We start from the raw sequence: 25,263 nt of genomic DNA, 5'->3' as shown, positions 1-25,263 counted from the left end.
TCATCTCATCATTGAAGCCCACTCTATTCTGAAATTTATTCCGATTTTCAAAGGATCACCATTTTTGCAGTAGATCAGAGACTTTGTGATATTGTTGTCAAGTTTAGTAGAAACTTAATGGGAAAGAAATAAATACTGAAAAAAGTAGTCTCTAATCTCCACTTTAGTTTAATGTTTAGTCTCTTCCCTTCAGTTTCCACCAGCGAGAAAATGCAATAGCCAAGAGACATAAACCTTAAAAGGTGAAAGAGTATCTGTAGAAAAGTAATGATCCCACTGGCTGCAGTATAATAGCCATTCTTGTTATTTTGTGTTCTCTTGCTTATCTGTGATACCTTAAAATAATCTTGAACTTAAGCAATTTAGATCTGGATTCCCCAGCCAGTTGGTCCTCAAGCCTGACATGGTTGATCACCTACTGGTGGATGGTACTGTCGCTTTGGTGCTGTGAGACCTTAGGCAGGTTAATGGGGATATGAGGTATAAGTGAGAAATGAAAGAGTAGGACCTGACACTGAGGAACTTGCAAATACTGGTTATTATTAGCCAACACCACTTATTGCTGAGCTCTTAGGCATTTTTGATAAAGGAGGCAGGACCCCTTCTCTGCTGTGCCAAGATGTCACTATCTTACTCTGAAAGAATCCTTCTCTTAGTGTCTCTTGAATAATGTTTTTGGTTAGGGGAAACAAAGTAGGGTGTTAGTTGAAAAAAAAATTAAGAACCCCCAGATTTTGTCTAGGGAATGTGTCATATTTCAAAAACCTTAATATTTATTCTTTTCTAATTCTTTAAATTTTTGTAGAAATATTTGTAATGTAATTATATATCTCTCGTTCAATATTCATTGTCACTTATATTCTGTTTATAATATTATTTCCTGATTGTACACACTTTAGAATTAGAGATATTTTTTCCCTATGAAAGTAAAGGGTCCTAGGAATGCCTGAATCATGTCTGCCACTTGCCTCTCCTCCTCACAGGGTTTTTGATAAAATATACACAATGAACAATAGGGAAATAAGAATCAAGGCATCACTTTCTCATTATCTGGCTTAGTGCCCAGTTCCCTATGTAGGGTTCACTGGAAGACAGGATTAGTGCCTGTGGTTTAGGCTCTAGGCCAAAGAGAAGCCTTCAGCTGAGCCCAAATCTGAATCCTGGAATAGCAGCACCTGGTGTGCCCTGTACTACAGTAATTATAGGTGATGACCGGCATGCTCTGCAGGAGAGAAGTGGCCTGAGAGAAGTGGCCTAAGAGAAGTGGCTGTGAGGACTTAAACCTTGAGTCTGTCACCTACCATGCCACAAAGAGAAAGAGAGAGAACGCATGCATGCCCAGCTTCTGTTAAATCAGTGGCTCCTGCCCATTGGTGAACTTCATGGTATGGTCGCTGTCCTGCCTTCTAACCAATCAGATTACCAACTTTGCCTCCCTTGGTAATCGGTAGCTAGAAAGGGGTGAGTAGAGAGGCAAGCAGAGAGGCGTTAAATATTGCCTCCCCCTCATGCATCTGTAACATTTTTTAAAATCATGCATTTAAAATAAAATATGAGCCACAGTATCAGAATCTATCTTTATTTTCTTGGAGCCTAGTCCATGTAAGTGGGAGTGCTATCCTGTTGAACTACTGTTGTTGTAAATGTGTGCATAGCTGAGGCAGATGCTGTCTGATCAGCTGGGTGTGTGGAGCCCGAGACCTTTCCATTTAGGAATTCCCAGCTTAAGAGATAGACTGTTGGCCTGTCTTGAGCCTCTTACTTGTTGTGTAAAATAAAGGCTTTAACCGGGGCATTAATAGACAGTATTTGCTTTGCTGGGTGCTGTTTGAAAGATCCCAACTGCTGCTATTTAAAGTTCCTAGATGAGTTGAAGCAGAGAGCTGATCAGATATTTTAGATATTCATCATTCATGAAAAGATCAGTAATTAAAATTACTATCTCCCTAATAACCAGTGTGAATTTTTATAGGGAGATTTCTTCAAGTGGGGCCATACTTGCCAATGAAAATAGTTTCTTTATCTCATAAACCATTTAACAATTGGTTCTTTTCATTTTCACAGGGAGCAAAGAGATGGTTCGAGTGATGCGGAAGAAGGGCATTGAGCATCATCCCAATTTTCGAGCAGTTAAACACGTCCCATTTGACCAGTTTATACAGCTGGTTGCCCATGCTGGTTGTATGATTGGGAACAGCAGCTGTGGAGTACGAGAGGTGGGAGCTTTTGGAACACCCGTGATCAACCTAGGAACACGTCAGATTGGAAGAGAAACAGGTATCTACCCTTGCTTATATTTCAACTGAGTAGGCTTGATACATACGTGAATTATTACAAGGTATGCAGGTATCAGTGCTGGCACATGTTTTTATGAACGAGTGAATGAGGTTAATGACCACTTGTAGTGTAAAATCTATAAATAGCACACGGTGATTACCAGATGTTTTTAGGGCTCTACTTACATTTTTATTGTCTTAGTAATACCAGTTAGAGCTAAGAGTTTCTTAGTTAATTATCTTTCATTTTCTGGGCCCAGTAGAGTCCCTTTAGTCAGTACTTTAGAGCGCAGCAGTTCTCAGTAAGATGACCCCATAATAACTAGCGCATAAGTAGGATTATTATTAATGAATTTGCTAACTGAGCTAGATCCTGTTATTAACATTAGTCCAAGTTCTAATCTATACATGGAAATATGTTTCTGTAGCTAGTGGAAAAATGTATGTAGTTTATGGGAAAAGAACTGGACTAGAATCAAGGAGATTAGTTCCAGCTCTGCTTTTTCTCTGTTCTTCATAATTGCTACTCTAACTTTCTATTATCTTTAGACCTTCTCCTTTCATTCCCAACATATTACTTTGCTCCCCACTTCACAGAGAAAATAGAAGCCATCAGATGGAAATTCTTTCAACTTCAGTAATTCATTCATTAAGAAAATATTTAATTAGTACCTATTATGTGCTAGGCATTGAGTTTGGCAGTAAACTAGACTAACAAGGGCTGAGCTCTCATGTAACTTCCATTCTAGTGGGAGGGGAGGTAGATGATAGACAGAAAAAAAGAAAGAAAAATATCAGGATTTCTGTGTGCTTTGCCAACTATAACACAAGGTAATATGATGGGCTACGTTAGATTGGATAAGGGAAGGCATCTTTGATGAGATGACACTTAAGCTGAGATCTGAATAACAAGGAATCAGCTATGTGAGGATCAGAGAGAAGCAGAGGGAACAGCTAGTATGAAGACCTTGAGGTGGGAACAAGCTTGATGTATTTGAGAAACAGAAGGGCCAGCATAGCTGTAGAGTAGTAGGCAAAAGGACAAGTGATACAAGATGATGATAGAGAAGGAGGCAGGCCTCTGTAAGCCAGGGTAAATGACCTGGGATTTTTTCTAAGGATGATGGGAAGCCATTTAAGGGAGAAGATGACACGATATGACTTACATTTTGGAAAGATCACTCTGGCTGCTCTATGGAGAGTGGAATGTGGTGGGACAGGAGTGGAAGCAGGGTGACCAGTCAAGGGGTTATTTCAGTTCATGTGAGAGATGATAGGGGCTTAGACTACGTGGTAATATTACAGATGGGGAAAAGTTAGATTTGGGGTTTGTTATAGTACTTGCTGATGCTTGGATGTGAGCAGTGAAAGGAAGAAAGGAATCAACAGTAACTCTCAGATTTTTGTATTGAGCAGTGGGGATACTCTTTTCTGACATGGGGGATACTGAGGGAGGCACAGATTTGGGAGGGGATGGAAGTAAGATTTCTCTAATGGCCATGTTAAGTTTTAAGTTTGAGATGCCTATTAGAACTCAAATTGGAGATAGCAAGTAAGCAGCTAGATAGTTCCAGAGAGAGTTAGAGTTGGAGATATAAATTTGAGAATGATTGGCATATAGATCGTGTTTAGTTAGGATATCAGGTCTGCTGCTGTAACAGAGAGACCCAAAATAATAGTGTCTAAGAGAGTTAGATTTTCTTTGTTTCTCATTGGTATGGCAGCTCCACAGTCATCAAAGACTTAGCCTTCATCCATCTTCTTGATGGGTGCTCCGGCTCTTGCTGTCAAGTTCACTTTTTAGCCACTGGGAAGGAGGAGAGTGGAAGATGTCAAAGATGAACAAAATCACAAGGCCACATCTAGCTGCAAGGGAAGCTGAAGAATATAGTCTTTAGCTGGGTGATCAGACACCCAGCTAAAAATTCTGTTACTGGCACAGAGAAAAGATATTGAGGATAATGGTGCACTCTGCCAGAGATGGTATTTAAAACCAAGGGGCTAAATGAGATTACCCCGAGGAGAACGTGTAAATGAGGAAGAGACTGGAGCCCAGCACCAACCTGCGGAGCCCTCCAGCATTCAGAGTTCTGGTGAGGAGGGAAGGGCCAGCACAGCAGACTGAAAAGGAGCTGCCAATGAGGAAAACCAGGAGTGTGATATCATTAAAGCCCAGAAAATAAAGTGTTTCCAGGAGATGGTGTTGAATGCTGCTGACAGATCAAATAAGATGTGAACAGTGAATTGAACACTGGATTTGGCAACGTGGTCTTTTTTCAAAAGCAGTCTCTCTACTTTCTGCGACCACACTTATATAAACACATGCCCATCCATCCTTTCCTTCTTCCCTTCTTTACATTGGAGGGTCTGGAGTGTGGGGTCTCTCCTGCCTGTCCACTGCTCAACTTTCTACCTGTGTTCTAAATCCCCACACCTCCTGCCTTCTCAGGGACCTGTCAGTCATCCTTTTTCTACCATGTAGCCTCTTCATCATTTAAACATGCCTAAGCCTCTCACATCTTAAAAATAAAACAATGCAAAACAACCCCTTCTGTGACCCCACACCTCTCTCTAGCCGCCACCCTTCTGCTCTTCTCTTCTTAGCCAAGTATGTTGAAAAACATGGCTATTTTCATTGTATTTACTTCCTCACATTGGTCAGAAAATGTATGGAGAAAAAGTGACTGCCTGAACAGCTGACTGGCTAATTGACTAACTGCCCAACCTGGCCTGACCAGCTGATTGAACGACTGGCTGAGTAGGTGGAAGGCAGGGCAGACTGAAAGACTGGACATGCTAAGGTGACTAGATGAGTGGTAAGTGGATACTAGATTAATCCACCTTATTTATTTCACTAAACAAACAAAAACTTAGTTTATTCTCTTTGGGAATAAAGGACCCTAGTGTCCTTAAGTATTTGATATATGGAAATCTTGCTGAGAGTGCTTTAAAGGGTAGAAAATAGAAAAGTTGATGTTTCTCTAATAAAAGAAGACTCATTTGAAGTCCTCCAGGTTTCAAGGTCCATTGTGAGCACAACACGCTGCTAATTTCTTTATTCTTTGGATATTCCCACTTCTGAATCATTGTAACGTGTCACTGGATTTACCTAGGAGAGAATGTCCTTCATGTCCGGGATGCTGATACCCAAGACAAAATATTGCAAGCGCTGCACCTTCAGTTCGGTAAACAGTACCCTTGGTGAGTATATACCCTTTTAAAAAAAGTGATTTAAAAGAAGAGCTGCCTCTGGCACCATTTTCAAGCTGTGATCACCATTTAATCCTTGTAATAGAGCCCTCATTCTACCTCCCTAGGATCTCTAGCTTCTGGTGAGACAGGGCTTGCTAAGATACCCCCTATTTCGCCACCAGGGGTTCCAATGGAGAATAATGTTTTTATTTGTCTCAGTTAATTAATATAGCACTTCTACTAGGAAATACTTCTTTAGGCTACTTTGAATCTCTGTAAATATTAGAAATTAATGTAACTGATTTTCTATAAAATGTCTCATTCAGCATTTTAATTAATTTAGACTACCCTCCTTTCTGTTTCAAATTAATGAGATTTCCTGTATTTGGATGTTTTTTTCTGAAGGTAACTTTTCCCCCCACAGATGTGAAGATTGAAAAGCTAAATAAATAAATAAATAAATAAATAAGTAAGTAAATTCACCATCCCAGACAATGTTATATTCTGAAACTGGCTTAACAGAGAGAATTTTTTTTTGATGATACAGGCATTTTGTTAATGGTTTATCAGGCTGGAACTAGTTGTATTTCAGTCAGCAATGGAATTAGCCGTTGCACTGGTAATATGTAGGTCCTTAGTTGCTATGTTGCTGAAGAGATTAGATGTTATTTTAAAAGGAAGAAGCACAAACTATTTATTACCTGTAGTCTCAGATTCCATTAATACCCTGTTCTCAATATCACTTAAGATGTATGAGAGAAGCATTTAATTTAATTGCCTTTTTGGATATTACAGTTCAAAGATATATGGGGATGGAAATGCCGTTCCAAGGATTTTGAAGTTTCTCAAATCTATTGATCTTCAAGAGCCACTACAAAAGAAATTCTGCTTTCCTCCTGTGAAGGAGAATATCTCTCAAGATATTGACCATATTCTTGAAACTCTAAGTGCCTTGGCTGTTGATCTTGGTGGGACGAACCTCCGAGTGGCAATAGTCAGCATGAAGGTGAAATAACTCCTAAGATCTTAACTTTATATCCTATCTGAGTAATTGAGTTTTAAAAAGTATGGTTGGAAGGTAGGACTAGAAACATACATGAGAGCTTGTAATAGTTTGCCCACAGTATTGACTTGGATCCAGTACAGTGTTTGTCTCGCTATTTTACCATCATTAACATTTTAAAGAAGTAAAATTCTCAAGGAATCCAAGTTAATAGACTTGAGCTGAGAGTGAGAGACCCTTTAGGCACCAGAGAGTGCTTTTGCCACCCAGGAGATCTGAAATTCCATACCTGGTAACAGCTTGGAGTATGGAGTATGCTGATTACTACCACTACCCAGGGGAGGGTTTCAGCAAATGGTGAGGAGGCTTGCGTCTCCTCTAGAACATGACTGTAGGTGAGTAGCACAGCATACCTTCAATCCCTTAACCACACCCCATCACCACAGTGTTGACAGAGGTTGAGAGAGCCTTCATAAAAACACCAAACTGTCCATGTTAAAATCATCTCTGATGAATTCATAAGGAAGAATAAACCTACCAGAAAAACCTTTGTTTGAAATATTATAGATGTATAAAGTTTCAGGAGTGCATGAGAAGTAGCAAGGATTTTAAATACAAAGTTGTTTAGGTTAAATAAAGAAAAGCAAAACAAAATATGATTTTCTAAAGAGAAGCCAAAAGGTCTCCTTTATAAATACTCTCTAAAAAGTATTAATAGAAGAATATTTTCTTAACACAAGATGATCTAGTCCATATCAATGGCCAACACCCTTTGTAGTGGTGAAATTCTAGAGATGTTCCTGTTAAAATCAAGAAGAAAGGAAAGATGTTTTCCACAACATTATTTAACATAATTCCAGAAGTTATGTAGGGAATAAAGCAAGGAACAAGCAGCAAAAATGGAGATTGTGGGTGCCAGCCTGCATAGCGGTTAAGTTCACGTGCTCTGCTTCGGTGGCCCAGGGTTCGCAGGTTTGGATCCTGGGCATGGACCTATGCACCGCTTATCAAGCCATGCTGTGGCGGCATCCCACATATAAAATAGAGGAAGATGGGCACAGATGTTAGTTCAGGGCCAATTTTCCTCAGCAAAAAGAGGAGGATTGGCAACAGATGTTAGCTCAGGGATAATCTTCCTCACAAAAAAAAAAAAAAAAGATTGTGGACAAGGTAAAACAAAAAATACTACTTATAGACAATATAAATAAACCAAGAAGCTTGTAGGATTAATAAGACAATTGAGTAAAATGGCTAGATATTATGATAAATATATAAATATCAATAACTTTCTACTTATATGAAACTGTAGGCAAAGATTTGAACTTTCCTCTAGGTGAGTATCTGTCAACCCTGACTGCACATTAACATTACCTAGAAGCTTTAAAAAATATATAGAGGGGGCTGGCCCTGTGGCGTAGCGGTTAAGTGTGTGTACTCTGCTATTGGCAGCCCAGGTTCGGATCCCGGGCGCGAACCGACGCACCACTTGTCCGGCCATGCTGAGGCGGCGTCCCACATACAGCAACTAGAAGGATGTGCAACTATGACATACAACTATCTACTGGGGCTTTGGGGAGAAAAAGGGGGGAGGGGGAAGTTAAAAAAAAATATACAGATGCCTGGCTCTCACCCCACACTAATGAAATCTCTAGGGGTGGGGCCAGGCATCAATATTTGTTCAAAGCTTGCCCAGGTGATTCTGTGCACAGTGAGGATTGAGAAGCACAACTTTATTTTTAATGACAGTCATTAGTGACAGCTTTAACCCTCACAAATGGATAAAATTCATTAATAATAAAATAATGGAAACAACAGAACAACAAAAACTTCTGAGAATAATCTAAACCAGAAAGCTATGTGATCTATATGAAGAAAATTGTAAAACTTTACTGTAAAATATAAAGGCTTGAAAAATGTCCTAGATGGGAGTGCTGAGTATTTTTAAAATTTCAGAACTTTCCAAATTGAATTATAAGTTTAACATAATTCTAGTCAACGTTTCAATGGGATTTTTTTAAGTTCAACAACATTACTCTGAAATTTACCTAAAATAATGCACAAGTGAGAAGACCAAAGAAAAATTTTAAAAACAAGAATAATTAGGAGGGACTATCCCTGATTGGTGTTAAAACATACCACAAAGCACAGTAATTTAAACATCATGGTACCATACCTTTATTGGCTTCAGTTACAGAAGATGATTAAAGCTTAACTACTTAGGATATTTATTTAGTTGCCTCAGTATTTAAGCAAGGAAATTTTGTCAACCTGAAAGAGTAAAACATGACCTTTTAATGAAGATTCAGATTAGCCAACATTCACCTTACGCCTAAGAGAGGGGCCCATCTGGTTGGCTTGGAGTTGTCATTCTTCAACAGCCGTATGCCAGGATGGCTTCCCAGGAAACTACTTGGGCATATGCCAGGGCCAGCCCAAGCCAGACAGTGACTCCCTTCCCAAGCAGTCATATCAATCTGCAGTACTGTCCTATAGCAAGGTCTGATTTATTATGAAAAAGCTCAAAAGACTGACCATATGCTCCTTAGGTAAGACCAGTGTGACAGATCTTGTTGTTTTTTTCTCTTTTAGGGTGAAATAGTTAAGAAGTATACTCAATTCAATCCTAAAACCTATGAAGAGAGGATTAATTTAATCCTGCAGATGTGTGTAGAAGCTGCATCAGAAGCTGTAAAACTGAACTGCAGAATTTTGGGAGTAGGTGAGATTGTGAATTACATACCCAAGAAATACTCATTTTAATGTCCAGAGTTGACTGAGTTCTGATGAATGACTGAACATTGAGTCACTGTCTGCCCTGTGTTAGATGGCCTCAGGTCCTGTCTGTGGGCCCCAAACATGGGAGAAGCTCCCAACAAACATTATGGGGGAAGCATTGATGGTGCTGTAAATCTGTGGGAAGCTACAGATTTAGCTCAGAATTGCCTGACGTTTCCTTGCAGTCCTTGGTAATTTTGTCTTAGGAGATCTTGAGTGACTTAATTTGTGTTCAAAGCCCAGCAGGTTGGCACACTTTTCTAAGATTGCTAATCAGAATTATTTTCCTTGCGTTTGTGGTGGAACTCAGGCATTTCCACGGGTGGCCGTGTAAATCCTCGGGAAGGAATTGTGCTGCATTCAACCAAACTGATTCAAGAATGGAACTCTGTGGACCTCAGGACCCCCCTGTCTGACACTTTGCATCTCCCTGTGTGGGTGGACAATGATGGCAACTGTGCTGCCCTGGCAGAGAGGAAATTTGGCCAAGGAAAGGGCCTGGAAAACTTTGTGACACTTATCACAGGCACAGGTAAGAGGAGTAAGAGAAAATTGCTTCAGGAGCCTAGAGTGTGTGTTGGGGCATGCCTTCAGCACCCAGCCAGGCAGTTTACAACTCTGCCTTAGCCTTCACTTCCTGCTTGAGTAGAGCCTGAAAGTGAGCCACACGTGAGAGTTTAGGGCCTGCTCAGGTCTTTCTGTGCATGTGCCCTGCCCTGGGCTTGCTGTGGCCTTCTAAATTCCCAGGAACTTGTCAGAGCTAATCAAAGCCCTTATTCCCCAAAGCTTCTCATTCCCCAGCTTTTCCTCTCAATCTTTTTGGTTAGTATATTGTTTGCCCCAATTGTTATCCATTGCCCTAGGCAGCACAGACTAATAAATATGTTTTGCCTTTAAATGTTTTTGACAAACGCCCCCCTGGGTAGCCCCCTCAGCCCTGGGAGAGTTCTGAGGAAGTCAAGATAAAGGCAAGCCCTTTGAGCTGGTCCTCCAGGGGCTGCCAAGCAGGTCAAAACAAACCACTACAATTCTTTGAGAATAAGGTTCGTCCTGCTCCCTCCAGTGCTGCCATTTGTACTGGGAACGTGGGCTGTTGTTCCATGCCACCACCAAGCTGGGGAGTGGGTGGGTGATGGGACCAGAAAATACCAGAAAGCTCTCTTATAAAGTTTCAGCTGTTCCCCCCCACCCCCGCCAAAGCCCCAGTAGATAGTTGTATGTCACAGCTGCACATCCTTCTAGTTGCTGTATGTGGGACGCGGCCTCAGCATGGCCGGAGAAGCGGTGCGTCGGTGCACGCCCGGGGTCCGAACCCCGGCCGCCAGCAGCGGGGGGCGTGCACTTAACCCCTAAGCCACGGGGCCGGCCCTCAGCTGTTTTTTCTTAATTAAGCATTCCCCTGGTGTTGCAAACTTTCCATTAGTTTCTAGAGTTCCAAAGAAGTTGATTCTGATAGTTTTTGCCAGTTTATTCATTGCTGTAGTGGAGGGATGGACTTTTGGGGTTCCCTACTCTGCCATTTTTGCTGTTGTCCCAATTTGTGTTTTTTTTTTTAGGTGACAGCTTGATGAATTTTTTTTTTAAAATATATTCAAGTTTTATATTCTTATTTATTATATGGAAATTTAAAATTTACCTTTTTTTATTTTATTTTATTGCAGTAACATTGGTTTGTAACATTGTATAAATTTCAGGTGTACATCATTATACTTCTATTTCTGCACTGATTACATCATGTTCACCACCCAAAGACTAATTACCATCCATCACCACACATATGTGCCTAATCATCCCTTTTGCCCTCCTCCCTCCCCCCTTCCCCTCTGGTCAAATCTCTATCTCTATGTGTTTGTTTGTTGTTGTTTTTTATGAGTGAAATCATACGATATTTGACCTTCTCCCTCTGACTTATTTCGCTTAGCATAATACCCTCAATGTCCATCCATGTTGTCACAGATGGCTGGATTTCATCGTTTCTTATGGCTGAGTAGTATTGCACTGTGTATATATACCATATCTTTCTTCATCCATTTGTCCCTTGATGGGTACTTAGGTTGCTTCCAAGTCTTGGCTATTGTGAATAATGTTGCAGTGAACACAGGGGTGCATGTATCTTTACGCATTGGTGTTTTCATGTTCTTTGGATAAATACCCAGCAGTAGAATAGCTGGATCGTATGGTAGTTCTATCCTTAATCTTTTGAGGAATCTCCATACTGTTTTCCATAGTGGCTGCACCAGTTTGCATTCCCACCAGCAGTGTATGAGTTCCCTTCTCTCCACATCCTCTCCAATACTTGTTGTTTCTTGTCTTGTTAATTATAGCCATTCTGACGGGAGTGAGGTGATATCTCATTGTAGTTTTTTTGGTTATTTTTATTTATTTATTTATTTATTTAGTGAGGAAGATGGGCCCTGAGCTAACATCTGCAATCCTCCTCTTTTGCTGAGGAAGACTGGCCCTGGGCTAACATGCGTGCCCATCTTCCTCCACTTTATATGGGACACTTGCCACAGCATGGCCTGACAAGCAGTGCATCGGTGCACACCCGGGATCCGAACCGGCAAACCCCGGGCTGCCGCAGCGGAGTGCGCGCACCCAACCGCTTGTGCCACCAGGCCCTCATTGTAGTTTTGATTTGCATTTCCCTGATAGTTGATGATGTTGAACATCTTTTCATGTGCCTGTTGGCCATCTATATATCTTCTTTGGAGAAATGTGTTTAGGTCTTTTGCCCATTTTTAATTGGGTTGTTTGTTTTTTTTGTTGTTGCCCAATTTGTTCTTTCTTTATTTATTTATTTGTGAGGAAGATTGGCCCTGAGCTAACATCTGTTGCCAGTCTTCCTCTTTTTGCTTGAGGAAGACTGTCCCTGAGCTAACATCGGTGTCCATCTTCCTCTATTTTGTATGTGGGATACCGCCACAGCATGACTTGATGAGCGGTGTGTAGGTCCACACCTGGGATCCGGACCCTGGGCCGCCGAAGCGGAGTGTGCGAACTTAACCACTATGCCACTGGGCTGGCCCCCCAATTTGTTTTTTAAATGAGGTAACAGACTCAGCTAGTAAGTGGTTGAGCCACCATTTGATTGCAGATACGTTTAACTTCAAAACTTATGTGCTCTTAAGCGCTACATTATACTCCTTCCTCTTTAAGCTCATGCACTTCTTCCTAGTCTTGGACACAGTCTTAGCAAGCTTGGATATCATTTCCTAGCTCAGAGCAGATAATGAGCTGCAAATTAGATGGGTGGAGGTTGAGGAATAAGTGCCACAAGAAGTAACAGATGGCAGGACAACTCTAAAAAGCAGAGCCTTCTAAGGCAAAGTGCTCTTTACTCCTTAATAACTCCTAAATTCCAGAACAAAAGATAGTCATTGATGTTCGTAATTACTGAATCATCGATTTTTAGACATAGTGGCGTAAGAAGAGGCAAAATCATATTTCATATTTTCTGTTTAAGAAAGCAGGTGGTATATGATACATTTTGGAAAGAGTGTCTTATCTTAGGTTTCCCCCAGAGCAGAGCCTGAGACAAGGATTTAGGTGCAGGTATTTTATTTTGGAGGTGATCCTGAGAAGCAGGAGTGAGGGAGTGGGAAGAGTAGAACAGGCTAGGAGGAAAGCCATTAGAAGATGCGTTCTTGAAGTTGCCTTGAGGGCAGTGGGGACTGAAATCTACCAGAAGCTCCCAGGAAGCCTGCAGAATACCATCCAGAATTGTCCACTTGAATCTGCTGGCTCCTGTCTCACCCTGGTTGAGGATTGCCTCTGGGCACGGTGCCTGCATGGCTGACTAGGCTCTTAGTTTAGGGTTGGAGAAGGCCTTGGTGAGAACATGGGTGGTGTGTGCTTGAGGTGGCACACTCTCATTGCAAAGTGAGTTTGAGCTCGCATGGAATTGTCCGACACAGCTGTGGTTGAAAGCATAGTGAGCCAAGCAGAGGAGACACAGGGCATCTGAGGATCTGCTAAAAACATTTCCCTCCAAAATGCTCCCAGATAAAGTTTTGGTACTTAGTAAATTTCAGCTCTCTAGGAAAGTAGGCATTATATAATACCCCACATTCCAAAGCTTTGCTAAACACATGAGGCATTGCCATATCAGTTTTCTGTTTCAGGTGAAGCTGCGCCTCAGTGATTGTTCTCTCTCACTCTAGGAATTGGCGGGGGGATCATCCATCAGCATGAATTGATCCATGGGAGCTCCTTCTGTGCTGCAGAACTTGGCCACCTTGTCGTGTCTCTGGATGGGCCTGATTGTTCCTGTGGAAGCCATGGGTGTATTGAAGCATATGCCTCTGGAATGGCCTTGCAGAGGGAAGCAAAAAAACTGCATGATGGTTGGTTTCTTTCTTCTGAGGAATTAGATAGCCAAATGGTCGACAAGTACTTCAAAGGAGATGTTCCAAAGAGAGCTGAACCCTGAAGCCAGAACCTTTAACCTTTTCAATGCCCAGAGGAAAGCAGAAGCTTTTCCTGATGCTGAAGCTCCAAAGCCCTCTCAGTCCTGGCCCCTGTTAACACTTCTTCTCCCAGGTGGAGATGGGTCTTGAGCTCCAGGATAGCAGGGAAGATTTCTTTCATTTTTGTTTTCTCAGCCTCTAGCACAGGGTGGGTACTTAATACACATCTTAATGAAGAATTAAATGGATGAACATATTTACAGTTTTTGAACTCTGACAGTCTATTTGAATTAAAGCTGGTTCTGGACATGTTATAAAAGTCAGGATGGTTTCTAGTCTAATGCGAGAGGGAGTCATTTAATATCATTTTAATAAAGTGTGTCAAGTGCAATGAGAATGGTGGCCAAGGATGTAGATGCAACCCCTGTGTTCCCTCCTCGCCCTCTCTATACAGGGAAGGGAGCGTTAGGGTGCCATCCTGGGGGTTGAGAGGCAGACGACAAATAGAATTAGCGAGGCAAGTTTGGATGAGCAAGAGAGCACTTCCAAGCATGGGAAACAGCAGTGCTGGTGCATAAAGGGCAAGGCAGGGATAGTGTAACAAGAGGTAGGCTAGGACCAACAGCTGGTGGAGAAGCCACTGAAAAATTTTAGGGGAAGGACATGGTCAGATCTGAATTTTAGATTCTTCACTAAACTCTAACTTTTTGTTTTCTGGGGGGAAAATGATAGTTGAATGGAGGATGGCTTTAAGTGGGACAGTTGTAGAATGACTTCCAGTTTTCTGGTTGGACTTGGGATTGGGAATATAAGAGGAGGAACAGGTTTTGGCAGAAGATGATGGATGGTTGCTTGTGAGATATCCAGGTGAAAATGTGTAGAAGGCAGCTGGCTATAGGGGTCTGATGCTCAGGAGAGATGACTGGGCTAGAGGTAAGGACTGGCAGTCTTTGAGGTGGTAGTTAAACCTAGGAATGGGGCTCGGAGTGAGGCAAGAGTCAAGGATGGAATCCTGTGAAACATCAGCATTTGAGGGGCAGGGAGGAAAACCAGGAAAGGGTGAAGTTAGAGAAGCCAGGAAAGGAGAGCAGTTTCAGAGAGGGAGCAGTTGGTGTCAAGCGCTGCTTACGAGTAAGAGAAAATCAGAAAAGTTCGCTGACGTTGGCGATGAGGACATCATTTGAAGCCCTGAAAGCTGTTTTCAACCTTGTTTTTATCATCACCCCCTAAGGAGCCTGTGCAGACACTTTTTCCTAATCACCCCACCCCATAAAACTAATACCACAGATATATTGTTTATCTGTTTGTGTTTATGTACCATCTGTATAAAAAGAGTAAGATTTTTTTTGTCCCCAAGAACCAATTTTTGCCCCTTGGGGGCAAATATATGTCTTAAGAAAGAAGTTCAGTCAAAGAGTGGGAGCAGAAGCCTAACTATACTGAGTAGGAGGCAAGAAGCTTTGAGGACATGGAATTTGTGAGCACATACCGATGGAAAGGTGCCAGTGGAATGGAAGTGAAGGTTGACAGTGCAGGAGAGAGAGGGTAGTCGAGTTTCTACAGTGAGGCCCCTGAAGAGGGGGAAGAGATGAGCTGCAAAGTCCGGGTAGAGGGCCCAGGAAAGGGAAAGAAGGAGCGAAGGTGTGCAAATACAGATGTGTTCCTGGGTGGGGGCAGAAAAGTAAGGGAATCCCCACATGGTGTGTCCGCCTTCTGCAAGGTCAGAAGTATGGAGATCTCTTGGTAGTGGGGGTCGGGGGAGAAGGTTTGAGGAGGTGAAGGCTTACAAGAGCAATGAGCGGCAATGGGAGAGTGAGCTGGCCAGGGCAGCTGTGAGGGCCCCTGGAAGATAGGAGACCACCAGTCAGTCTCTAGGGAACAGTCTGCACAGTTGAGATTTCCTCCCAGCAGGACCCAAGTATAATAGCAGATGAGGAGGCAGATGATCCCTCTGATGAGGGGCAGAAAGACAAGAATGACTGATAACAGGAATACCTACTGTTTGTTTGGTTTGTTTGTTTATTTACTTATTTATTTTTTTGTGAGGAAGATCAGCCCTGAGCTAACATCCGTGCTAATCCTCCTCTTTTTGCTGAGGAAGACCAGCTCTGAGCTGGCACATCCTTCTAGTTGCTGTATGTGGGACGCAGCCTCAGCATGGCCGGAGAAGCAGTGCGTCGGTGCACGCCCAGGATCTGAACTCCGGCTGCCAGTAGCACAGCGCAAGCACTTAACTGCTAAGCCACAGGGCTGGCCCCCTACTGTTTATTTAGCATTTACTCTGGCCAGCACTTAAGTACTTTATGTCCATTATCTCATTTAATCCCTGAAAGAATCCTGCTAGGGTGGGTATTATTACCCTGCTTTTATAGAGAAGAGAAAGGTGTAGAGGGGACGTGACATGAACAGGGTCATGCAGCCAGTAGTTGCAGAACTCGCACTGCACCCTGGTCTGTGTCTGTTCCTTAGTCACTGTGCCTTCCTGCCTTAGACTGCGGGGTGCCAGCAAGTAATGCACCAGTGCATCTGGGATGGATAAGGAAGGAGGTGAAAGCAGAGGAGTCTGACAATTTGGGGAAAAAAACACTTGAAGGACTACATTTCATATGAGTTCTTCAAGTGAAAAGTGAAGAAGCTAGAGGGGTGGGGAGGAGGCTCTGGTCAGAGTTGAGGATTTTCCAGTTAGGGAAGTTCTGGATGATGTATAACCAGACAGCAAGAGGGCAGCAAAGGCCTCTGGGGCAATGTATGTAGACTTTTGTGGATGAAAAGAAACTTGGCCAATGTGAAAAGAAAACACTGTCTCCGTGGAGGCTTGCTGCCCGCAGGCACAGTTGTAAGCTCGGCTTCCCCACAGGGCCTCTAGAGCTCAGTAATGACAGCTTTTCCTTCTCACCTCTGCTCACACAGAAGACCTGCTCTTGGTGGAAGGGATGTCAGTGCCAAAAGACGAAGCCGTCGGTGCGCTCCATCTCATCCAAGCTGCAAAACTTGGCAACGTGAAGGCCCAGAGCATCTTGAGAACAGGTGAGCGTGCGGTTCTGGGCAGCTCTGCTGCAGGGTCCAGCCCTCCAACCACCCGGGGCTCCCACAGATGATGCCAGCTTCCCCCAGGACCAGCTCTCTGTCTGTTCAGAGGTATTCTTCCTGCTTACTGGGAGAGAACAAGGGAAGTGCATTCAAGGCGTTTAGCAGCATTGCCTTTTTAAACAGGTGTTTTGTTTTGTTTTACAACTATGCAGAGACTACTTGTTCATTTATAGGAAATTTAGAGAAATACAGGAGAGTAAGAAAAAGTATCACTTCAAGTTTTACTGTTCAGAGATATCAATTGTTAACATTTCCTTCCAGTCTATTCTTTTACATAGTTCAGATCATACAGTGTAATATGTACAGTTTTATACGCAGCTTTTTCCTTTCAAAGTATCATATGATCATTTGCTCCTCTTAAGAATAAATCATAAACAGCTTTAAAAGTAGCACTTCCCATTACGTAGTGTGAATGTACTAACTACTCCTGGCTGCTAGCCCTTTCCACCTTCCTCTTTGGTGTTTTTATTTTGGCTTTCTCCCAAAAACTTATTTTCATTTTTGTTTTCCTGTAGCTGGAACAGCTTTGGGTCTTGGGGTTGTGAACATCCTCCACACTATGAATCCTTCCCTTGTGATCCTCTCTGGAGTCCTAGCCAGTCACTACATCCACATCGTCAAAGACGTCATCCGCCAGCAAGCCTTGTCCTCGGTTCAGGATGTAGACGTGGTGGTTTCGGATTTGGTGGATCCGGCCCTGCTTGGTGCTGCCAGCATGGTCCTGGACTACACAACTCGCAGGATCTACTAGGCCTCCTGGGAGCAGACATGACCAAGACTCAAGAGCTCCTTAGTGGAGTCAGGCTGTCTCTTAGATGAGCATTTCTTAAAAAGCAAATTTGGTATTTGGAAGGCGACTTTGGCAGAGAGGTTTTTGCTTTTAGTCTTCTCTTCCAAAGTCACCTTTCCCTATCTGCATTTTTGTAGATGATGCTCTTCCTGGGGTCATTTCAGCTCAAACCCTCTATGTATCAGTCACAATTTTCTGTGCAAAAAGGAGCTAAAATAGTAGACGAGGAAGCCTCAGGACCCTGCTTACTAGATGTACCACTGAGACCTGCAGGCCTTGCTTGGGATGTGACCTAGATACTGTAGTTTGGATTATTCATCTTTCCTCTCACCCTAAACTCAGATCACAGAGAGGAATCCAGTCAGGGAACAGAAGGAAATCTCACCATGAAAGGCTTATGTACGCTTTTTTTAAAAACAGCTTTACTGAGGTATTTTTTAGGTGCACAATTTGATAAGCTTTGACATATGTATATACCTGTGAAACCACAATCAAGACATTGGACACATCTGTCACCCCCAATATTACTTGTTGAAAGATGTTATTTGTTATTACTCTCGCAGAACCTTAAGCAACTTTAGACCTGGGATCTGAATTGCAGTGGCCTTAGTGACCTTGTCCTTACCTTCTTAAGGACAGCTGAGAAGCCACTAGGACTTAAAGCCTCTGAAACGAGATTATCTGTTCTAACAGGATCTTTGCTACTGACAAGCAGACACCTCTCCCTTCAGTAGCTTTTCATACTACATTGAATGTGACCCTGGAGTGTCTACTAAGGTGGTGTTTGTGTGTGTCATACCCAGAGCTCACATCTGTGAATCTGGATTCTGGCTGAATAAGACTCCGTGCTTTCTCTGGTGTCAAGATACAAAGGCGAAGGTTCTTGCTACCAATTGCAACTTGCAAGAAATACTAATAGCCACCATTTATTAAGTGCCTACTGTATGCCAGACTCTGAACTAGGTGCTTCATATTACATTTTTCAAATTCTCACAACCTGTGAGGTAGGTATTTTAATTCCCATTTCATAGAACCCCAAACTAAGTCTTAGTGTGTTTAAGTGAAGCACCTAAAGCTGTGTGGCTAGTGAGTCTTAGAGGCAGGGTGTGATCCCAGATCCCTCTGCTTTTGCTGCTAAGCCACACATCCTCTGGTATCAAAAACTTTCAAAATGCGTATCTATTCTGATTTACTTCAGGCTACCAAAAGCTTTAATGAGAATATCTCATTAGCAAATGACTCAGTTATCCTTGACACTCTCAGCGGTGAATTTAATCAAATATTCCTCTGTGCTGTGGAAATGTTGCCAGTACAGTATTGGTCTAGTGACAAGTTTTTAATGGGTACTTTCAGATGACCTAAAAGAGCATATGTATATGGTTTTCAGATTGTTTATTATTTTAGGAAAACCTGAAGGTTTCCACAATATATTGTTTCAGTGTTAGCATATTTAAAATAAAGTGAAGGAATCAATACTGCATGTGAACTGCTTCCTTGCTGGTGGGTTAATGTGAAAAGACAGGTTGGCTGATTGCTAGAACTCTGCCAGCCCTGGAATAATCTTCAGGTCCTGGTTACTGTTGAAACATTCCACGGTGATTCCTGGGAAGGAAGCTAGTCTGCTTGGCTGTCAGTGTCTGGGGTGAGATGGTGTATGGTGAGGGTAGTATCAGTTGTGCTGTGGGGAAATCTATAACCACTCTATACCCCAGACCATTGCATTGCCACCAAGTTTCATACCAAATATTTGGAAAGATGGTACTGAATCTAAAACCAAATCTTAGTTTTTATTAAATTCATGGAAAGGCTAATATAGTCCAACATAATTATTACATGTAGTTAAATAATCACATCTTAATTTATTTTAATGTAAATATTTTTATGTTATTGTTCTGAGCCAAATTCTAAAGAAAAAATAAATATATTTCCTTGTGGAAATCCTAGCACTTTTGTATTTTGCTTTGTTCTTAATTAACTCACTAGCTAAAAGCATTTCCCTTTACAGAAGAGATTTATATTGTTGCAGTGCTTCTTTTTTGAAGGTCATATAACTTCAAGGCATCTAATATTTGATTTCTTAACCAAAAAAAATTTTTTGATAATAAATAGAAAGCATTCTTATATAACATTCAAAAAAATATTGAAAAATGATCACCACAGTAAGTCTAATTAACACATCCATCACCCTACATAGTTATAGAATATTTTTCTTGTGATGAGAACTTTTTAGATCTACTCTTATAGCAACTTTCAAATACAGTATTGTATTTTTTTGTGTGTGTGTGAGGAAGATTCACCCTGAGCTAAAATCTGTGTCAATCTTCCTTTATGTTGTATGTGGGTCGCCACCATAGCATGGCCGCTGACGAGTGGTGTAGGTCGGCACCCAGGAACCGAATCTGGGCTGCCAAAGTGGAGTGCACCGAACTTAACCACTAGGCCATGGGGCCAGCCCCTCAAATACAGTATTTTTAACTGTAGTCACCATGCTGTACATTACATCTCCATGACTTCTTATTTATTTTATAACTGGAAGTTTGTACCTTTTGACTCCCTTTACCCATTTCAAGCCCCCCACCGCCAGCCCCTGTCTCTGGCAACTGCCAATCTGTTCTCTGTATATATGAGCTTGTTGTTTTCCTGTTTTTTAGATTCTATATACAGTCGTCCCTCAGTATCTGTGGGGGATTGGTTTCAGGAACCCCTGCAGATACGAAAATCCATGAATGCTCAAGTCCCATATATAATGGTATAGTACAATAAATACAATCAGCCCTCCATATCCACGGGTGCGAAACCTGCAGATATGGAGGGCCAACTGTGTAAGTGAGCTCATACAGTATTTGTCCTTCTCTATTTCGCTTAGCATAATGCCCTCAAGATCTATCCATGTTGTTGCAAATGGCAAGATTTCATTCTTTTTTATAGCTAATACTCCATTGTATACGTATACGGTAGTCCCCCCCCCCTTATCCGTGGGGGATACGTTCCAACCCCCAAAACCGCGGACAGTACCGAACCCTACATATACTATGTTTGTTCCTATACATACATATCTATGATAAAGTTTAATTTATAAACTGGGCACAGTAAGAGATTAACAACAACTAATCATAAAATAGAACAATTATAATATACTGAAAAGTTATGTGAATGTGGTTTCTCTCTCCCAAAATAGCTTATTGTACTGTACTCACCCTTCTTGTGATGATGTGAGATGATACAGTGCCTACGTGATGAGATGAAGTGCAGTGAATGATGTAGGCATTGTGATGTAGTGTTAAGGCTACTATTGACCTGAGGATCATTGAGCTATGACAATTGATGGCTGGGGATCCGACAAAGAAATGATTCGCGTCCCAGGCGGGACAGAGCAGGAAGGTACAAGATTTCATCACACTACTCAGAACAGTGTGCAATTTAAAACTGATGAATTATTTCTGGAAATTTCCATTTAATATTTTCAGACTGTGGTTTACTGCAGGTATCTGAAACTGCAGAAAGTGAAACCGTGGATAAGGAGGGACTGCTGTACCACATTTTTTTTATCCATCCGTTGATAGACACTTAGGTGTTTCTATATCTTGACTATTGGAAATAATGCTGCATTGAACATGGGGGGGCATATATCTTTTTGAGTTAGTGTTTTCATTTTCTCTGGATACATTCCAGAAGTGGAATTACTGGGTCATATGGTAGTTTTATTTTTAATTTTTTGAGGAACCTCCATACTGTCTTCCATAGTGGCTGCACCAATTTACATTCCCACCAACAGTACACAAGGGTTCTCTTTTCTCCACATCCTTGCTAACTTATTTCTTGTTTTTTTGATAATAGCCATTATAACAGGTGTAGGTGTTATCCTCATTGTGGTTTTGATTTGCATTTCCCTGATGGTTAGGGAGCTTGACCAACTTTTCATGTACCTGTTGGCCATGTGTGTGTCTTCTTTGGAAAAATGTCTATTTAGATCCTCTGCCCATTTTTTTTTTAATTAAAAAAATTTTTTTTGGTGCGAAAGATTAGCCCTGAGCTAACATCCGTTGCCAATCCTCCTCTTTTTGCTGAGGAAGATTGGCCCTGGGCCAACATCCGTGCCCATCTTCCTCTACTTTATATGTGGGACGCCTGCCACAGCATGGCTTGATAAGCAGTGCGTAGGTCCACACCTGGGTTCCGAAACTGTGAACCCCGGGCCGCCGAAGTGGAGCGCGTGAACTTAACCACTACACCTCTGGGCTGGCCCCAGGATCCTCTGCCCATTTTTTAATTGGATTTTTTTGGTTTTTTCCTATTGAGTTGTATGAGTTCTTTACATATCTTGGATATTAACCCCTTATCAGATATATGATTTGCAAATGGTTTCTCCCATTCAGTAATTTGCCTTTTCATTTTGTTGGTTTCCCTTGCCGTGCAAAAGCTTTTAAGTTTGATGTAGTGCCACTTGTTTATTTTTGCTTTTGTTGCCTTTGCTTTTGGTGTCAAATCCAAAAAAATCATCACCAAGACCAACGTCAAGGATCTTATCGCCTACGTTTTCTTCTACGAGTTTTATGGTTTCAGGTCTTACATTCAAGTCTTTAATCCATTTTGAGTTAATTTTTGTGTATGGTATAAAATAGTGATCCAGTTTCATTCTTTTGCATGTGGCTGTCAAGTTTTCCCAACACCATTTATTGAAAATTATCCTTTCCTGATTGTATATTCTTGGCTTCTTTGTTTTAAATTAATTGAGCATATTTGTGTGAGTTTATTTCTGGGTTCTCTATTCTGTTCTGTTGATCTATGTGTCTCTTTTTATGCCAATACCATACTGTCTTGTAAGCTTTGTAATATAGTTTGACATCAGGGAGTGTGATGCCTCCAGCGTTGTTCTTCTCAGAATTCCTTTGGCTATCTGGGGTCTTTTGTGGTTCCATACAAATTTTAGCATTGTTTGTTCTATTTCTGTGAAAAATGCCATTGGTTTTTTGATAGGGATTACATTGAATCTGTAGATTGCTTTAGACAGTAGGGACTTTTTAACAATATTAATTCTTCCAATCCATAAGTATGGAATATCTTCTCATTTATTTGTGTCTTCAGTTCCTTTCATCAATGTCTGATAGTTTTCAATATACAGGTTTTTTGGTGGACTCTTTAGGATTTCTATATATAGTATCACGTCATGTCATAGTGACAGTTTTACTTCTTTTCCAACTTGGATGCCTTTTCTTTCTTTTTCTTGCCCAATTGCTCTGGCTAAGACTTCTTTTTTTTGTTTGTTTGTGAGGAAGATCAGCCCTGAGCTAACACATGCCAATCCTCCTCTTTTTGCTGAGCTAACATCTATTGCCAATCCTCCTCCTTTTTTCCCCTTTTTCTCCCCAAAGCCCCAGTAGATAGCTGCATGTCATAGCTGCACATCCTCCTTCTAGTTGCTGTATGTGGGACGCAGCCTCAGCACGGCTGGAGAAGCGATGTGTCGGTGCGCGCCCAGGATCCGAACACGGGCCGCCAGTAGCAGAGCGTGTGCACTTAACTACTAAGCCACGGGGCTGGCCCCCTAAGACTTCTAATACTATATTGAATAACATTTTAAAATTTGACATAAAAAACAAACTGGCTCCAAGAAAGAGGTCTGAAACTAAATGATGAGCACTCACTGAGTCCCTGGACCAACTCCCTCCTTTTTATGAAGGCCTACGGGAGTAATGCAGGCATCAGAAACAATCCCAAGTTACTAGTGCTGTGTAACAAACCACTTCAAAACTTAAGAAGCTTAAACAGCAATCATTTTCTCTCTCATGGCTTCTGTCGGTCAAGAATTTGGGAAAGGCTCTACTTGGCAGTTCTGACTCAGGGTGTCAGATGTACTTACAGTCAGACAGTAGCGGGAGCTGGAATACAGGAGGCTGGAATACTAGGGACTGGTCAGGCATCTATCTGTTTGTAGTTTCAGGGTCTCTCCATGTGGTCTCTCCATGGGGGCTGGTTTGGACTTCCTCCAGCATGGTGGCTCCAGGGTGGTAGAGCTTTTTACATGGTGGCTTAAGGACTACCAGCTTGTATGTTCCAACAAACCAGCCATAAGCTGCGTTGCCTTTTATGACCTAGCCTTGGAAGTCTTCTAGCATTACTTTCGTCATATTGTCTAGTCACCTCGATCTTGGGAATATTAGAGACGCTACTGACATTTTACAACTGCCACACCCACTCTCAAGAAACCCATCTGGTGTTGGAGGCAACACCAGTTCAGATGACACCACCAAGATGATACCAAAAGGTAAGCTGCCAATGTGGAGGAGGCCTTTGAGCTAGTTCTTAAACTGGATTTTGACATTTTGAATGGCGTTAGCAAGGTCTAGAAGTAACAAATGGTCAGTGAACAACAGTGCAATCAGAGGTGGCTAAAGGGAAGGAATGAGCAAAGAAGTCAGAACTGTGGGCCAGATCAAGGAATGCCCAAAGCAACAGCTTGGAAAGGGGGAGGTAGGTGGAAAAGTCATGAAGGTTCCTCTCCCCTCCAGGCATAATTACCATAGGAGAGATGGTGGACTTGCTTTCTTGGCAATGGCAAGACCAACCCCCCTCCTGAGTATGGTACTATAAGAGTTTATATCAATCTCCAACTTGGAGATAGTATTAGGTAACTATAAGCAGATTTCTGAAATATGGCTTTATTAGTTGCTCGAACTATCACCGAAAATGTGAGAGGTTCTGAGGGCTGATAATGCATTGATGCCTGAATGGAGCAGTCTCCATGAGGCACCTGTTGTGTAGATCAGTGTGATCCACAACTTTCTGTGATGATGGAAATGTTCTGTATTCTATAATCTGTGCTGTGCAATTCAGATGCTACCTAACCACATGTGGCCATTGAGCATATGAAATGTAATTAGGGCTAGAAATGTATCTTTAATTTTTATTAATTTAAATAGCCACATCTGCCTAGTGGCTGTTGTATCGGCCAGCAAGGTCTAAATGAAGGATGTGACAATAGAAATGAGTCAAGTACTGGGGCTGGCCCGGTGGCGCAAGCAGTTAAGTGCATGCATTCCACTGCGGCGGCCCGGGGTTCGCCGGTTTGGATCCTGGGCGCGCACCGATGCACCACTTGTCAGGCCATGCTGTGGCAGGCGTCCCATATAAAGTGGAGGAAGATGGGCATGGATGTCAGCCCAGGGCCAGTCTTTCTCAGCAAAAAGAGGAGGATTGGCAGATGTTAGCTCAGGGCCAATCTTCCTCACACACACACACACACAAAAAAAGGAAATGAATCAAATACTAGGGATGGTACAGACCCCAACTGTGCTACAGGAATCCAGAGTGATGCGGCTAGCCCCACCCTAATGCCATCCTGACTCAGGTTTACTGACTAAATCCAAAGGAGTAAAGGTCTCACTACAGTTTCTATACCCCAGACAGACCCTGCTGAAATACACTAAGACCCTAAAGTAACGGACAGTGACAGAGAGCCATCTGGGAGAAAATGTCTAGGCTGGTAAGGGGATTCACAGTTCTATTGTAGGTGGCAATGATGGGTTAACTTTTGGCCGTGGAACTCCCTTTTCAAATGGAAACTTCCACAGAATCCTACTCTAGACAACAGAAACTTGGAGCTATTTTAGTTGAAGGCAGGGGTGGGGTACCCAATGGCTATGCCTCCTCAGCCCTAGAAACGATAAAAGGAAATTTCTCATCACTCCAAACCACAGCACATCTTGAGGTCAATAATGAAGCTTCGTG

At 42.1% G+C, this 25,263-nt stretch overlaps 1 protein-coding gene across 5 annotated transcripts in view; it reads left to right on the top strand.

Annotated features, from left to right (window-relative positions):
- GNE (glucosamine (UDP-N-acetyl)-2-epimerase/N-acetylmannosamine kinase) overlaps positions 1-19,478 on the top strand; it is a 44,202-nt gene extending 24,724 nt beyond the window's left edge. For all 5 annotated transcript variants that reach the window (XM_058523521.1, XM_058523522.1, XM_058523520.1 and 2 more), the window contains 8 exons: positions 2,065-2,277; positions 5,390-5,477; positions 6,264-6,474; positions 9,061-9,190; positions 9,557-9,778; positions 13,410-13,592; positions 16,566-16,682; positions 17,261-19,478. In XM_058523521.1, coding sequence (XP_058379504.1) covers positions 2,065-2,277; positions 5,390-5,477; positions 6,264-6,474; positions 9,061-9,190; positions 9,557-9,778; positions 13,410-13,592; positions 16,566-16,682; positions 17,261-17,496 — 1,400 coding nt within the window. In that variant the 3' untranslated portion in view covers positions 17,497-19,478. The remainder of the gene's footprint in view (positions 1-2,064; positions 2,278-5,389; positions 5,478-6,263; positions 6,475-9,060; positions 9,191-9,556; positions 9,779-13,409; positions 13,593-16,565; positions 16,683-17,260) is intronic.
- Positions 19,479-25,263: the final 5,785 nt, after the last annotated feature.

Source organism: Diceros bicornis, chromosome 28 (assembly GCF_020826845.1).
Source record: "Diceros bicornis minor isolate mBicDic1 chromosome 28, mDicBic1.mat.cur, whole genome shotgun sequence".
In the NCBI taxonomy this organism is placed as follows: Eukaryota; Metazoa; Chordata; class Mammalia; order Perissodactyla; family Rhinocerotidae; genus Diceros; species Diceros bicornis.
Note: the sequence above shows the minus strand (reverse complement) of the source record. Positions and strands in the feature narration are given on the sequence as shown.